The sequence below is a fragment of the Hippopotamus amphibius genome, chromosome 3 (genome assembly GCF_030028045.1).
Source record: "Hippopotamus amphibius kiboko isolate mHipAmp2 chromosome 3, mHipAmp2.hap2, whole genome shotgun sequence".
Classification (NCBI taxonomy): Eukaryota; Metazoa; Chordata; class Mammalia; order Artiodactyla; family Hippopotamidae; genus Hippopotamus; species Hippopotamus amphibius.
In genome coordinates, this window is record NC_080188.1 from 178,750,803 (window position 1) to 178,768,411 (window position 17,609).

Below are 17,609 nucleotides of genomic sequence, written 5' to 3' on the forward strand. Positions count from 1 at the left end.
CTCCTGGGTAAATAAGCAGATGGAAAATATAGGAATTGATACTGATAGTGGTGGCCACTGAAACAGCCAGACTAAACCTGCAGGAGCTGGTTGCCTGGATCGGCCCCAGCACAACACAGCAAGACAGGAGGAATACCTGATACAGCTCAGCGAGATCAGTCTAGCCTTGAGGAGTGAGGCAAAATTCTGGCACTTTGGGAATGCTATGGTTCTGGAATGAGTACTTTAGGAGTCCTTATGCATATTTAGGAATTAAAAATGTATTCGTTATTCATTGCTATGTAAAAAAAATTACCACAATATTTAGCACCTCAAAACAACAAACCTTTATTATGCCAGTTTCTATGAGGCAGGAACCAAGGAGGGGCTTAGCTGAGAGGTTCAGGCTCAGAATGTCTGGGGAGGTTGCAGGCAGCTGTTGTTGGCTACAGCTGCAGTCATATGGGGACTGGAGGAAGAGCATCTTCTAAAAACATTGTCAATGTCCAGCTCACTTCTGCACAGAGGCTCCCATTAACCTGAAGCCATACATTCTAGGAACTTGAAGACTTGATTGATGGGAGCAATGCTTCCAGGAATGAAAGACAACGGAGAGTCCACGTTCCTGGAGAGGCCTGGGGCCCCATGGGCAGCAAGGCCAAATTAGGGAATTTTTGTTGCTACCTTTGCAGCCCAGTATCAGATGCATTTCAAGTGGGTCCCCTCCAAAGACGTGTATATCCAGGTGCTTAGGCCGGGCTATGGCATTAGGGGCCTGGAGGGCCCCAGCTTCCCAAGGCCTCCTGAAAGGGTGTGTATTGTCCATAGACGTGCTGTGTGGTTCCGGGTAGCTGGGGATCTGGAACAGGAAAAGGGTCTGGAGAGGCTGGGACACAGGAGCAGGCTCTTGGGGGACAAGTCGTGTGCCTGATAGCAAACCTGAACCTTCCCAATGGGGAATAGAGCTCAAGCTTACCTGACTGCTTTGGGGTGTGGGGGGTGTAGGCGGGCTGGACAGAGTACCCTCCAGTTAGAAAGACCTGGGAGCCCTGGTTGCTGGAGAAGCCCGGGGCCAATCAGGCAGCAAGTTCAGACGTGGACTGTCGCCAATTTGCAGCTGCCCACTCAGAGTGATGGGGGTGGGGGATTGTTGCGGAGACCTTACAGACCTCCCCAGGCCTGGACCACCCCGCTGCTCCAGGTCGACAGATGGGATGCGTACTGCGCATGCGGGTACTGAGCCGTTCAGGACGGCCCGGGATCTGGGACACCGCAAGGGTTGGGAAAGGCCAGGTCAGGCAGTAGAACGTCTAGGGATAAGGTTTAATCTATGCAAATGCCATATTGCCCCAGCAGGCAGAGCTGGAAGATCCTGGACTGCATGGCCAAGAAAGGGCAGGCTGGCTGGGGTGTCCTCTAATAAGAGACACTTGAGAGCTGTGGATCTGCAGGAGAAGCCTGGGATCTCACCAGGCAGCAAGTCCGAAGGGGGCTGATTCACCAGTTAGTACCTGCTGCCTCAGGGTGTTTTCGGGGCGTGGGCCCCCTCCACACTGAAGACTGTGTTGGTGGCTGGGGCTGAAGGGATGTGTGTGTGTATATATTGATGCTGTGCTTGCCGGTCCTGCGCATTTTCTGGAGCAAAGCAAAATATGACCCATCCTGGTACTGGGCCAGGACCCGGTTCAGAGGATTGCAGGCACCATGGTTGGCTCCTGGGGAAAAACAGACCTGTCAAAATTCCTCCATTCCTCACTGGCTGTTCGCAGGAGACCTTAGTTCTTTATTAAATGGACCACTCTTACAAGATTCTCACAACATGGCAGCTGGCTCAGCCCAGAGCAAGTGATCTGAGAGAGAGAGAGAGACAGACAGAGACCAACTGAAACAGAAGCCATATTGTCTCTTATAACGACCTGAGAAGTGTGATACATCACTTCTGAAGCATTGTGAAGGTTGCATAGACCGCCCTGGTTCAGTATGAGAGGCTACATGGCATGTGAATACCAGGAGGTAAAGACGATGGGGACCGTTTGAGAGGCTGGCCATGGGAAGACTGGATGTCCTAATATTTTAGCTATCTCAAACTTCAGGCCAACAGGAGTGCAGGGACTTTTGTCTGTTTGGTTGATAGATAACAGTAGGTCCACAAAAATAATCAATAAACAATCTCTAACCAGGAATAGAAAAGAGTTTTATTTGAGCAAAATTGAGGAATATAGCCCAGAAGACAGCCTCTGAGATAACTCTGAGAAACTGCCCTAGAGAAGCATGGTTTTCAGCACAGTTTTATGTCTTGTCAGAACAAAGAACATCGAATAAGTCCAGGATACATTCCTTCAAGCTTTCAAAAAAACAGATCAGCACCTACAGGGTAAGTCAATATGGCCTTGGCACCTGGGAAGCGAGTCTTATCAATGAAGGAATACCAGCATTGGCCTCCCAGCAGGAGAGACATTTAATGTTTATTTTTAACGTGGACATTCTTTACTTCTGGTTAATGCATCCTTTTCTTTAATAATTAAAGCGGATGTACGATGTATGTTTGATAGGCCACAAATAGGCTGTTGTAGTCAGCATAAAATTCAAGCTAATTCATGTATAAGCCAGAATGACTTCTCCATACCTCAATATATAAAATTTTCTTTTATCAAGTAACTGGCACATAGAAGATGGCCAATTAATATTAAAGGAATGGATTAATTTTAATATTAAGGAAGATGTGAATTTCAGCCACAGGCTGATAAGATCTGGGCATTGATTTCTGTTTGTTTTCCTTATTATATTTAGCTCAAGATTCAATTGATTTACATATGGAAACTGACCTTAAGGCAAGGCAAGCTCCCTTCTTTTAGTGGAAAAGAAAATTAGATTGAGAATATAACATTTACTAGATAAAATTTACTCCTGCAAATATCACATTTTGGTTTGCCTAGTTCTCTAGAATCAGCAATAAGTATATATCTTCCAAGGTACCACTTACTTTTTGAGAAAAGTGGAAAAATCAGAAAGAGTCCATCATGGGGTCTATTCTGAAGCAAAATAGTAAATAGACCAGGGACAGAGTTTTAGTACAGGCTGACACCTGAGATGCAAGTAACTAATGCTTCACTGGTAGACATGGCCACTTCTTCTGACTTGTCATAAAGCTCTCAGATTTACCTCATTTTGAAATTGGACTAGCAGTGTCTTTTGGGTGAAGAACTAAGACAGACTCCTTAATGGAGACAAAACATTCAGACTCCTTGAAACCACGATTCTCAACAATATCACTGATTATAACTGATACAATGATTTGATACCTAATTAGAGCCATGTTCCTTTCCTCAGTTTTCACCTCTTATTCTTAGAACAGTCATGGGGTGTATCTACCTCATTCACTTTAATCTCATTTTACTGAGAACCATGCTCATCCAGAGATAGGTACTATAACTACGTTGCCTCCACATGACTCCACCTCCACTTCACAATTGATTGGATGAGGGATGGTCACCTGAACAAAAAGGCCTACTCAGATTCTATTTCTTGTATGTTGAAATTGGGACTGAAAGGTGGTCACTCGATAGATGAATTATAAAGAGCTATGGATTTGGGGCTTCCTAGGAGGCGCAGTGGTTGAGAATCCACCTGCCAATGCTGGGGATAGGGGTTCGATCCCTGCTCCAGGAAGATCCCACCAAAAAAAAAAAAAAAAGAAAAAAGAAAAAGAGCTATGGATTTGACACCAAAAGCAAAGATATTGAAAGCAAAAATAAACAAGTGGGACTACAGCAAATTAAAAAGCTTCTGCACAGCAAAGGAAACCATCACCAAAACAAAAAGACAACCTACCAAATATATAAAGAACTCATTAAACTCAATAGCAAAACAAACAAACAAACAAAACCCCCAAACTATTCAATTAAAAGTGGGCAGAGACTGAATAGATATTTTCCCAAAGAAGACATAAAGAAGGCCAACAGATACATGAAAAAGTTCTCAACATCACTAATCATCAGGGAAATGCAAATCAAAACCACATGAGATGTCTTTCCACATCTGTTAGAATGGAAATTATTAAAAAAAGAGTAATAACGAGTGTTGGGGAGGATGTGTAGAAAAGGGAACACTTGTGTACTGTTGGTGGGAATTTAAGTTAATGCAGCCACTATGGAAAAAAAGTATGGAGATTCCTCAAAAAATTAAAATAGAACTAAAAATAGAACTACCACATGATCCAGCAATTCCACTCCTGGGTATATACCCAAAGAAAATGAAAATATTAATTCAAAAAGATTCATGCACCCCCCACCATGTTCATTGCAGCGTTATTTACAATAGCCAAGACATGGAAGCAACCTAAGTGTCCAGGGGTGAATGAATGAATGGATAAAGAAAACATGGCATACATATACACGATGGAATATTCTTTAGACATTAAAAAGATGGAAATCTTGCCACTTGTGACAACATGGAAGGACCTTAAAGGTATTATGCTAAGTGAACTAAGTCAGACAAATACTGCATGATCTCACTATGTGGAATCTAAAACATACAAACAAACAACAGTAACAACAACCCAAACTCATAGATACAGCAAACAAAGTGGCTGTTGCCAGAGCAGGGAATAGTGGGTGGGCAAAATGGATGAAGGTGGTCAAATGTACAAACTTCCAGTTATAAAATAAGTAAGTCACGGAAATGTACTGTACGTGGAGAAGAACAGCATGGTGACTATAGTTATTAATATTGTATATTTGAAAGTTCCTAGGAGAGGAGATCTTAAAAGTTCTGATCACAAGAAAAAAAACTTTGTAACTATGTGTGAAACTAATGTAATGTTACATGTCAATTTTATCGCAATAAAAAACATTAAAAAATAAAAGAGCTATGAAGTGATCATCTTCTTCATACGTAAGAAAGATGAGAAATGATAGAGTGGTGCTTAGGTATTTGCTCTCCAGAGTTGTTCTAGACCTACTGAAACATCTGCACTTGGGTTCCACAAGCTACCTCCGTATCCTTCTAAAACATTCTTTTCTGTTGCATAAATTAGTTTAAATTGGGTTTGTTTTCTGCATCAAAACTCTTTTACATATGGGAACATTGAGAAGTTGAGTAGCTTGCACAGCGCTACCAGGTTAGAAAGAGGGAGCCGAGCTGAGATTAAACCAATATCACAGGGACTTCCCTGGTGGTCCAGTGGTTAAGACTCCGAGCTTCCACTGCAGGGCGTGCAGGTTGGATCACTGTTCAGGGAACTATAATAATACACCGCATGCAGCATGGCACAGCCAAAAAAAAAAAAAAAACAAAATCAATATCACGGTGACTCTTCAGATTTTCCTTTATCCCTTATAGCACTAGAAGAAAATGTTTCCCTTTCTCAGCTGTCTTAGAGGTTCACACCCCTTAAAGTTAATTGCAGCCATGTAACTTGCTTTAGTGGAAGAAACATAAGCAGAGGTGGCATGATTCATTCCTAGTGGAGACATTGATTGCCAGTGCTTAACTACTCACTTCAATTGTGCTTCAGCGGCCCTGAGGAGCATCACAGTTTGGAGGAACCACAGGATGAAAGAAGCATGGGCTACTGAGCCAGCACCTGGAGAACACTCAGGGAAGCCCTCCGAACTGATGGTGGACTTCCCATGAGAAAGAAAGAAACTTTTGTTGTTTTAAGCCACTGAGATTTTGGAGTTGTCTGTTTATGCAGGATATCCTATCTTATCCTCATGTATTCAACTAACCACACCTTATTCTCCAGGCCTCCTTCTGTTGATTTCATATCAAATCAATTCCAACCTGCCGTTCTCTTAGAGCTATTATTTCAGTTTTATTTGGCTGCATAGCAAACCACTCCACAACTTAAAGCAACTATTTATTGTTTCTTACAACTCTGTTGGTTGAATAGGCTCAGTTGCGTGGTTCATCTGCTGCACATAGGGTAGCAGAAGGTCACTTATGTGGCTGTATTTGGTGGGGAGTATGGCTGGGGCTGGAATGTGTAAGATGGTCTTTCATCCATGGGGTCCTCTCTCCATGTGGCCTCACATCAATCAGAAGTGTAGCCCAACCTTCTTTACAACATGAAGATTTCTAAGAGGACAAGCCCCCAGGTGCAAGTGCTTACCAAGTGTCCAGTTTCATCAGGTTTGCTACTATCTCACTGGCCAAAGCAAGTGACACAGCCAAGGTCAGAGTCAAGGTAGGTGGGGCTATGTGAGGATATGATTTCCAGTAGGCATGGTTCTTTGGGGACCTTCAATATAACCGTCTATAACAGCCATTAACTAAGCATTAACTAATAGTCACAGTTTTAAAAGTTTTCACATTTATTATTTCATTTCATTTAACAATAACCCTTGAGAAACAAATAAACGTCATCTCTATTTTACAAAGAAAAGAGACTGGGTCTCAGAAATTTAGAAACCTAAAATCACACGACTAGTAAAAAGCAGAATTGAGACTTGAACTCAGGTCTTATTACTGAAAAACCTGTGTTTTCCTATATCACAGCTACCTTTGGCCAGCACAACCTGTGTTATCCAGCTATGATTTCCATGTTTGGTCTTTACAGTTTTTGAAAACTTGTTGACAAGTAAAAGAGAGAATCATTCACTTTTTCCAAATACTTTTTCTAGAGCTTAGATTGTTTATTTATTTTTGATGTATCTGGGGGAAAATGCACCCAACTCTCAAAGACTGCTATGTTGAAACAGAGTTGTTAGTAATGTTTGCTTATTGCAAAGCAAGCCCCAAGTAAGCCAGCATAGCTACTGGGAAGAGCACCCCTCATGTCAAACCCTGAAAGAAAGTTTAGTCAGACTTTATGATGCTTAAAGTTTCTTTTGAGGTACAGAGTGTTCTTTTCTATACCCTAGCCACGTGACAAAGAGTTTCAGCCTAAAAATCCCATGCCCAAGTTTCTTAAGGCATTTATACTACTGTGCAAATGTCAATACTAGTAGCCCACAATTGAAGGATAGGACTTCTGTCACTGGGGTGGAGTTGGGTTGCAGGGCTGATAAATAAAAATTTACATTGAGAAAGATTCCACAGTTGTTCTCATGATTGCTTGCAATTCCTGGTTGCTGGAGAATAAATCACAAAGAGACTAAGATCAGATCTGGCTCAGAAGCACTACCCTGTGATGCTGTTGCCATGGTAATCAATGACCCGCGAACAGAGATCCAGGGGAATTATAGCCCCACTGTCCATCAGGAGCCAGAATCTGCCACCAGGCCCTCCCTGGATGAGATGCTCCACTGAGGAATGTCCTGGGCAATGTCCTGCTGTCTCGTTCCATACTCTCGGCCCCCAGGCTCCAGGTGACACTTTTCATTAGAAACATTGGCTGGCTGAGCCTTTGATCCATTCCCTTCAATTTCCTTGTCACTTTCCTGATACAGAGAAAAATAAGGAAAAGTTTAACTGTAAGCCCAATACCTCTGACCTCCCGCTCTTGTAGAGACACGCTTGTAAGAAGCTTCTCCTTTAAGCAATCTCAGGCTTCACACTCGACTACCTTCTATGACCTATCTCATGCTGTTCTAACTTTACACAAGAGAGGCAAATATGAATAAGCATCATGGGGTGAGGGGCATTAGAAAAATCAGTAGTCTGACTATGGGAGCTCAGTGAAATTGCAGTACATGAACTACCAGGTGGACATATATTCTTCTCTATGGGCCCAAATCAGAAACAACCAACATTCCCATCTCAGGGCTCTTAGTGTCCCCATCAGGATGTCACATACCTTATTTTGTGTTCTGTAGTACTCATTTAACACATACTGGTATTTGGGTTGATTCAGACCGAAGAAGATAGCAAATCTTCCACCAAGGAATTCACATGCTAGAAGAAAGAACAATCACTTTGGTAAGCTGAATAAATAATGAAAGCTTAGAGTCAGTGGAGGTACCAAGAATTTCAACTTGCCTGGAGATGGTCTATTACTATACTTAACTTCAAGGTGGACAAAAGAGTTTAATTGCTCTAGACTCTCAAAAAACTCTAGGACTCAAAGGGAATTTGGTAAATGTTCTATCTTCACATAGGATTACAATCCAAACTATCCTTTCCAGATGACTATATCAGGAGAGATTTTCAAAATCCTTAATAACAGGTGAAGGTCCTGAACAACCAGAACAGATGTTACCCTTCCTCACGGGTATCATCTGACCATCAGCTGTGAGTATGTTGTAAATTATACCAAAAGTTAAATCCAATGTCACCAAGACCCATGTCAGAAATCCTCCCGTGAATCAAAACAAAATCCTTCCTAGCAGCAATTTAAGGCCTTCCTTGTCTGCCTTCAATTCAGTAGCAAGGTGGCCCTCAGCCTCAGGGATTGCTAGAGTTAGGGGTAAAGGTTTAGCATGAATAATGAGTGGTTTCCAGAAGCTCTCCTAGAGATGTTCTCCTTTAAAATTATAGAACTTCTGATCCCCCTCCCCTTATTACAGGACTTTCTGATTCCCACGATTCATTCCACTTCTGAAGCTATCGCGCATACAGCACATCAAAATGATGCTCTCTATTTTTTTTTAATGTGCTTTATCCTTTCAAAAATACTCTAGCTCTTTAATCTGTTTGTTTGCCACAGCGCCTATTGCGTGTGCATAGAGAAGTTTCTAAAATATTAGAATAAATCTCAGGAAGTTTTCCTGTTTATGACTTACTAGGATTTTAAATTGAAAAAAAAAATTACTGGTGTCATCTGGGTTCCAGCTCTAACCAAAGTCTCTGGGTAGAAGTCAGACTGTTAGCATATTTATGCCTCTGCTATAACCTGGAAGCCCCAGGAAGAAGGACTTTAAGGCTTCAGTCCTGTTTGGAACCCTGAAGGCAGATTGAGTCCCTGTGTGTCCTGTCCCTGCCATCTGAAGTCAAAGCCTAACATGGAAATCACTGTATTCCCTGTACTCCTTCACACTCTCAGATTTCTATGCTGAGTTTTGCTTCTTTCATCTGATCTAATCTCCTAGGGCTCCCTCCCTCCAAAACGTTTCACCTCTTCAAAGAGTCTTGCCCTAACTAAAACATGGAACTCTCTGAAAGATACCATTTCTTCTGCCAACATATTTTGGTGGAGGTAAGGTCAGTGTTCACCTGGGTCTCTAAAGTAACTTCCAAATTAGAAAGTAACTTCCAAACTACTAAGTAATTTCCAAATTACAAACCTTCCATCTTTTTTTTTTTAATTTTATTTATTTATTATTTTTTGGGGGGTACACCAAGTTCAATCATCTGTTACAAACCTTCCATCTTGATCAAAAAACACTTATGGCTCATACAATCTGACTAAATCACCCTTATCATTACTTTTAATGTAATTTAAAGACCCCCTGGTCACTTTCATGGTCCCCAAGCTGGCCTTGGCCAAACACACTTTCACAGCACCCTTAAGGTGTCTCCTCCATAGGTCTCTGTTCCTGAGTGCCCAAGTCTATAATCTCTACACTCCTCCTGCCCTGGAAATTGTGACAATAAGTTAACAGTACAGGCATGTTTACTGGCCTGTATTATCCATTGACTATTAAGTCCCTTGAAAGCAAAGACTGTCATTTGTCTTTGTGTCCCAGGGCCCTGCACGGTGCTGAACACACATGAGTACTCAATAAATGTTTATTCAATAAATGAATGAAGATCAATTCCTGAGAGTTATATTTGATATTTTCTCATATTTTTTAAAGTTGTTTTCTCCCCATCACATACACAAGCATGTGCAAGTTAGAAGGAAATGGATAATTAGATGTTGCCAGTTGTGCTTTTTAAAAAATCGGTGAAAGTCAAACAAAATAAGATTTAGTATTTCATCTCTTGTAAATAGCCACTTAGGCCATTTATTATGCCCTTGGGAGGGGTCAATAAAATTCTTGTTTATAATAGAGTGATTATGACGAGGGAACTTGGAACTGTGTCAGAGAACAATAGTTAAAAAAAGAAAAAACTTGGAAGTTTACTCAGGTAAAGAGTCAACTCAGGGAGGACTATTGCCTTCAAATTCTCGAAACTGTTCTATGAAAGAGGAATCTAGACTGGTGTCATCTAGCCTTTAAAAAGACAACTTGACTGATGTACCCCCAAAAAAATAAAAAAAATAAAAAAAAAAAAAGACAACTTGAATCAATGGGAAGAACTTTAAAAGAAGATAAAATAGAAGATAGATTTTACTAACAAGAGTTGAGAAAAGATGGCAGGGTCTCCCTGAAGATGTGAGGTTCTGTGCCTTTGGGAATGTTCAAGTGGAGATCTGGAAGTGAGCAGATCTCCATAGCCTCGGAGCGGGTAAAACCACTGGAAGTCCCATCTGACTCTGAGGGTCTATAAGTCTATATTTAGGACAGAAAAGAAAAATAACCTTAGCAGTACTTACTAGAAAACGAGGTCCTTGCTATTTTCCCTGCCCAAAACCATAGGTAGGACCCACATTAAGTTTAGACTGAAAAAAAAGAGAAACCAAATGAGATTAAATTAATAACAGGAGTGGGGACTGCACAGTCTGCAGTGTAGAGGTTTCAAAATGCTTCGTAATAGGTTCCATTTTCTCTCTCATAGATGAGAAAACTAAGATTATCAAAAGTATAACGATTGTATTATACATGGCTCTAGAAAGAAAACCAAGGAGAACAAGGAGTTAGCTTAAAACTATGTTTTCCGCAGACCTTGTCTGGCTTGATCTCTCATTCACTCAGCCCCCATGTTTACTAATAATGAACACTTACAGGATCAAGTGTTGAATTTGTTCTCTGTTCCTCTTTTTCTTCCTCTTCCTCCTCCTCTGTGCTATATTCTTCCATGATGTCGCCATCAACAAAATGGATAACTCTTCTGGGAGTCCTCCTTTTGGAAGGTCCACACTTCTCTAGTTCTAACTGCTGGAAACTACCTTTTTCCATAAGGAAACAACTAGTAAATGAAAAACAGGATGCCTTAGGACAATTTGCCTGGGACAGTGTTTATATAGCAGAGACGTGTCCAGTTATTTTCAATGGATTGTAAAGACAAAGGGTTCAGAGGTAATCACAGCTGTGATCTCATCAGTTCTTCAAATCCAAAAGAGGACAGTTTAGTTCTGCACCAAAATGGAAAAGATTCAATTAGCAGTGAAGATGTGAGCTTTGGGTCTTCAAAACAAAAATGACAACAGGGTTCCTTTACCCCTCATTAACTGCAAAAGCCACAGATGCTAGTAGGAAGGGGACATTGCCCTGTGGAAATTTCTCAATCATTTCAACAAATACTGAGGAGCAATATAAGTAGTGGTTAAGAGGACAGGCTTTGAACAGACAGGTGACAATATTTGCCCAGTATATGTCTGATAAGGGACTTATTTTCAGAATATGTAAAAAAATAACTGCAATTTATTAAATATAAACAACTCAGTTAAAATAGGGACAAAGAAGTTGAATAGACACTACTAAAAATTTACAGGTGCCAAATAAACTTAGGAGAAGTGCTCAATGTCATTAGTCATTAGAGAAATTCAAATAGAAACCATATGCAATATCCTAACATAGTCACTAGAGGGCAAAACTTAAAAAGACTAACAATACGAAATGTTGAGGCATAAGCGAGGCAACTAGAACTCTCATACGTTGCTTGCCAGTGGGACTGCAAGTAGGATGGCCACTTTGGAAACAGTTTGGCAGTTTCTTAAAAGTCAAACATATATACTTACCATATAATCTTGTAATTCCATGTCTAGATATTTACTCAAGAGAAATGAAAATATATAGCCATCTAAAGGTTTGTATGTGAACGTTCATAGCAGCTGTGTGTTTGTAAGAGCCCCAAACTGAAAACAATCCAAATGTTCATCAATTGGTAAAAAGATAAACAAAATGTGGTATATATATTCATGCTCAGAGGTTAAAAGTAATGGAGGATTAATATTTGAAATACTCTGAAGGAATCTCAAAAGCATTATGCTGTCTTTAAGCCAGACACTGTATGATTCTATTTATGTGAAATTTTAGAGAAGGCAAAATTATAGTACTAGAAAACTGATCAGTGTTTGCTAGGGGTGAGAGGATGTGGGAAGAAATTAACGACAAAGGGGCAAAGGGATATTTCTGGGGTGATGGAACTGTTCTAACAGATATGATTGTAGTGGCGGTTACTCGACTGTATACATTTGTCAAAATGAATCAAATGAATCAAAATCTAGACTTACTATTAATTTTATTCTATTTAAATCTTAATAAAGCTGACAAGCTTGGAGTCAGACTGCCTAAGTTCAAAATCCTGTTACTTAATATTCTAATGTTTTGGTTTCTTCGTCTATAAAATAAGAATAGTATAATTTGAAAATTTGTGTGAATATAGTACCAACCTTGTAAAATTAAGGAGTAAATGAGTAAAGACACATATGGGAGTTAGAACAATTCTTAGCAAATAGTAAGTATTTAATAAAAGCTAGCTATTATCAAGTACTTATCACTTAATGGTGTATATATATCAGGTACTGTTCTCATGTAGTAAGTACGCTATTGTCTTAATAGTTAATATATTTTAAGATTAAATCAGCAAACATGGCAGGCTTAGTTGACGTGGAAGAATTTTCCTTCCTGTTTCAAACACACAGAAATGCTGGGTAAAATGAAACAATCGAAACATTATATCAGGCTACACTAAGGAAGTAAGAAAGAGAGATAGTCAGAGAGAGAGGGAGAGGAATGGAGAGAGGGAAGGAGGGAGGGAGGAAGGAAGGATGGAAGGAAGGAAGGGAGGAAGAAAGAGAGGGAGGGAGAGAGGAAGGAAGGAGGAGGAAAAAAGGAGAAAGGGAGAAACCCAGCCTAGGTGTCAGAAAAAGAGAGGAAACTCAAACTCATATGGGTGAACTGAAGCTGAGATGGTTCCTGGGATTTCAGAACTGGATATAGGGCTTTGGGCTAGAGTGTTAATACCAGTACAGAGAGGAGAGAGTCTAAATCACAAATCCCATGAGTGTAGGGGGCTGAAATGAAGCTGCATAAAACTGAGATAATGAAGTACTATTTTACTGACAAAATATGGACAAGAAAAACTACCTGCTGGCCTGCAAAAGTGGCAAAATAATTTGTCCTTTCCTGGCAACTTGGGTAGAAATAGTCACCTGAAAAAAATTGGAGCCCTTGGCCAGGACCGCATGTTGGCATGTGGCCCAAATTCATAGTCCTCATACGGTATAAGGATCTGAAGCAAAGCTGAGTGACTTGAAGGCAGTGCAGCCCACAGAACTCTCAGATGCAAAAGCAAAATCACCCTGGAGGGAGGCTTCAGCAAGACAGGGAACACTGGACCTCCACTACAAACAACCCCTGCTGAGGATGCGCTCATTGCAAAAACTTACAAATCACATGATGAAACCAACCATCATGAGGAGGGTTCAGCAAATGAAATGAAAAAAATTGGGAGAGTTCTCATCTAAGAATTAGGAATAATAGAACAACATGAAACTTTAAAAATGAACATGTTTAATATGTTCAAAGAGATGAAGGAAGCAATACATAATATCCAAAAGGAACAGTTTGATTTAAAAACGAACCAAACAGAAATTTTGGAAATGAAATATACAGGAACACAGGATAGGTTGGATGTGGATTAAACACAGTGAAGAAATCTGAGGCTATCTCTCATAAAACAGCATATATGTGTGTGTGTGTGTGTGTGTGTTATATATGTATAATATTCTGTTAACATGAAAGAAAAGTTATGAGCTAAAGAATAGATGAGAAAGTTCAATATCCGTTTAATGGGAGTTCCAGAAGAAGTGAATAGAAATAATGGGGGTAGTGATGTTTGAAGAGGTAATGGCTATAAATTTTCCATATTTGAAGAAAGACACAAATCTTCAAATATGAGAAACATGAAGAATACTAAGAGGGATAAAAAAATAAAATCAAACCTAGAACATAGAAATTATAGAAAATCTTAAAATGTACAATAGATAAGGCAGATTAGGCTAAAGGCTGACTTCAAATCAGCAGCAACTAAGACCAGAAGACAATCGATTATTGCCATAAAGAATTCAATATTGGACTTCCTAGGTGGCACAGTGGTAAACAGTCTGCCTGCCAATGCAGGGGACATGGGTTCGAGCCCTGCCCTGGGAAGATGCCACATGCCACAGAGCAACTAAGCCTGTGTGCCACAACTATTGAGCCTGTGCACTAGAGCCCGTGAGCCACAACTACTGAGCCCATGTGCCGCACCTATTGAAGCTCACGTGCCTAGGGCCCGTGCTCCACAACAAGAGAAGCCACTGCAATGAGGAGCCTGCGCACCACAATGAAGAGTAGCCCCTGCTCGCAGCAACTAGAGAAAGCCTGTGTGCAGCAACGAAGACCCAATGCAGCCAATAAATAAATAAAATAAATAAATACATTTATAAAAATTAAAAAAAAATATCCAGCTAAACAATTACGGAGAGTAAAATAATGACATTTTATGACGTATAAAAACTGAGTTAACCATTCCTGCATCTTCACGGAATGATTAATAAGATTCTCTGTCAAACAGAAGGAAACTGAACCCAGAAGTAAGAGTGAGATGCAAGAAACGAATGCAAATAAATTAGTAAACAAAGTGAAAAATTTTAATAGTGACTCTTAAAAACACTACTTTGGTAGGGCACGGTATAAAAACAAAGTATTAAGTATTAGACAACAATAACAAAAATATGAGGCGTTGACCTCTTTAAGTATGGTTTTGGACTAGGTTGGAGAGGATAAGTATGCATGTTGACAATTTAAAGGTAACTAGAAAAATAAAGGAATTAGAATGAATAGTTTCCAAACCAGTAGAAGAAAAAAAAGAGGAAAATAATCCAACAGAAGGCAGGAAAGAGGTGAGAGAGAGCAAAGGAAAAGCATGACTACTGAAAACACCAATAAAATATTAGAAATAATTCCAAATAAGTCGGTAATCATAACACAGGTGAGTAAATGAATTATCAGCTATCTATCAAAATGAAGACCAGCAGATTAAATTTTTAAAAGATTTTACGGCAATAAAAACATGATTGAATACACATACATATATATTCATACATACATATGGTTATGTATGTATGAGTCAGTCACCAAATCTTATTGCTACAATGCTGAGTTTATGCCATTGTCAAAGGTCAGAGTTACAAAAAGCCTGTCAAGGGTTCAATTTGTTATCCAAAGGAAGGTGATGTGAGACCTTCTCAGCCCAGGGTCCCCTGAGGAGTCTTAAAGGATTCGCGTGGTTTTCCCCGACTGGTCTTATCGGCAGTGTATCACAAAAGAGCCTTGGTAAGAAATAGGAAGAGTTGTTACCACTTAGTTTCTGATGCCAAAGAGCAGCAAAACAAAAACAAAAACAAAAACTATTTTAACTTGGTGTTTAAAATATGCTGAGCATAATACTATTGCAAAAGCAAATATTGTGGGTGCCGTGAGAAATAAAACATTCTAGAACAAGTAAAACATTCTAGAACAAATCAGAAGAAAATTAAAACATTTTCAAAAAACAACTCACCGACATTATTCTTCTGCTTTTTCTTTTATTGCTTTAATGGGTTATGTTTGGTTTTGAAAGCAGTGCAAAATTTGGTGTTAGAAGTTGTTCGGTAGATGATAAATTAATACAAGTAGCCCTTGACTGTGCTGACGTGGAAGGGTTCTCTTGCGTGTGTCTTACAGGGCGGAACGTATTTGAGTTGTGGGAAGGTCAGTTATATGTACACATTCGGTGTTAAATAAACCTAGTGGCCCTAAAACTTGTCTTCATGTTAGGATTATCTGGGAGTCCTTTTTTAAAATTCCAAGACGAGGACACACCCGAGACCCACAATCTCTAAGGGGTAGGACATGGGCCTCGGCTATTTTTGAGGCTGCCCTGGTGATTGCAAGTGGGCAGTTCTGGGACCAGCGCCTTCAGGAGAGCTGGAAGAAATGTGACTTACACATTGAACAGACTTGTGAGTTAGTCATGTGGTGTACTGCAGAAAGCCCCAAGACAAGCTTATGCCAAGACGTCTTGTTTATTTTTTTTCAAGTGGGTTTTTTGCTTTCTGCTTTCTGAGGTCTCCTTGCCTTGCCCCAAGCAGAAAAACTTAAACACCAAAAGTTTAAGAATAAGGCCTAACAGTCTCATTACAGTCAATTTACTCCTCTCCAGACCATCTCCCAACTCATATATTTCCAAACCAAATGAAGGGTGCCCCATCGCCCTTACCCCTGGCTCACCCCCGTCATATTACAGACTAGTGGTACCTGTTGGCTTTCTGAAGAAAATAACGGTTTCTGTTTTTCCAAATAGTATTGTGCATTAAATAGACATATTCATCTTTAAAATCAGAGGGTTCAAAAGGAGCAGAGCGGGTGGAAGAGAAGCGGGGGGAGGAGAGAGACAGGGAGGGATGGAGGGAGGGAGAAAGAGAGAGAGGGACCTAGCTTACAGTCAGTCGATTTAGTGAATGTTTTCCTGCCACCTAATGGACGTTTCAGGATATGCTATGCAAAATTCATCTCTGTAATCACTGTGTCTGTCATATAGAGGGAGCTCAAGACTGAACAGTGTCGAATCTACTTATTTTTATTTACCAAAATCTTGGGAGCATTGACAACTTCACACCAAGTACCTAGACCGGGGTGTTTTGTAAGTGATGTTTCAGAGGGCCAAGTATTCCCTACAGTATGCTTTTTTATCTCAGTTTAATTCTTAGGAGAACCTCTAGTTTTTTCTTGGAAAACCCAAATCTAGATTGTCAAGGATTGCTCCCAAGTATATAAGGTAATTAACACACCCTAGAGTCTCTCTGATCTTTCAATGTTGGAGTACCCCAGGGCTCAGCTATTGGACTCATCTACTCCTCACTTGGCCCTATGGCTTTACATACTATCTACACACACATTTATATCCAATATGTTTATTTTCCTGAATCTCAGATGCATAGGTCCTACTGTCTACTTGACATCTCTTCTTGGAGGGCTAACAGACCTCAATCCTCACGTGTCTAAATCTTGTCCTCCTACTTCCAGTGCACCCTTTTCCTTCCTGAACAGCCTGAACAGTGCTCCCCTCCCCCACCCCCGCCCCCAACTCCCATCTACTCCCCTGGCAGTCTTCCCACTTCAATAAATGGCAACTCTATTCTTGCAAGTCCTCAGACCAAAAACATTGGAGACGTTCTTGATTCCTCTCCTTTAATCACACCTCACATTAAATCCATCAGGAAATTCTCTGGGCTATTGCCAGAGTCTTAATACCACCACTCCACTGCCACCTCCCTGGTCTAAGTCATCACCTCTCACCTGGATTATTGCAGCGGCCTCCTAATTGGCCTACCATCTATACTCAAAAAACGGTCAGAATTGCTAAATATTACATCATATCATGTCACTTCTCTACTTAAAACTCTCCAGTGAGTTCTTGTCTCACCCAGCGTGAAAGTCCTTACAATGGACTACAAGGTTGTAGATGTGACCCTGGCCCTTTTCTGGCCCCATTTTGTTCTCCTTTCCCCCTGACCTGTCTCATTGCAGCCACTGGCCCTTTTACTGCTGTTCCCTGACCACCTAGGCTCTCCCCTGCAGGCACCTCGTGCAGACTGGTCTCTGGAAGACTCCTTCCCTCAGACTTTGTTCCCTTGCTTCCTTCAGGTCTTTGACTCAAAGGTCTGCCCAGAGCTC

General features: G+C 40.5%; 1 protein-coding gene across 1 annotated transcript; it reads right to left on the reverse strand.

Annotated features, from left to right (window-relative positions):
* Positions 1–7,088: 7,088 nt before the first annotated feature.
* On the reverse strand, positions 7,089–16,264 carry FAM177B (family with sequence similarity 177 member B). The gene is given in 6 exon segments (XM_057729878.1): positions 7,089–7,361; positions 7,718–7,815; positions 10,340–10,393; positions 10,396–10,405; positions 10,689–10,872; positions 16,191–16,264. Coding segments are annotated over 6 exon segments (585 nt in total). The 5' UTR covers positions 16,247–16,264; the 3' UTR covers positions 7,089–7,178.
* Between the last annotated feature and the right edge of the window lie 1,345 nt (positions 16,265–17,609).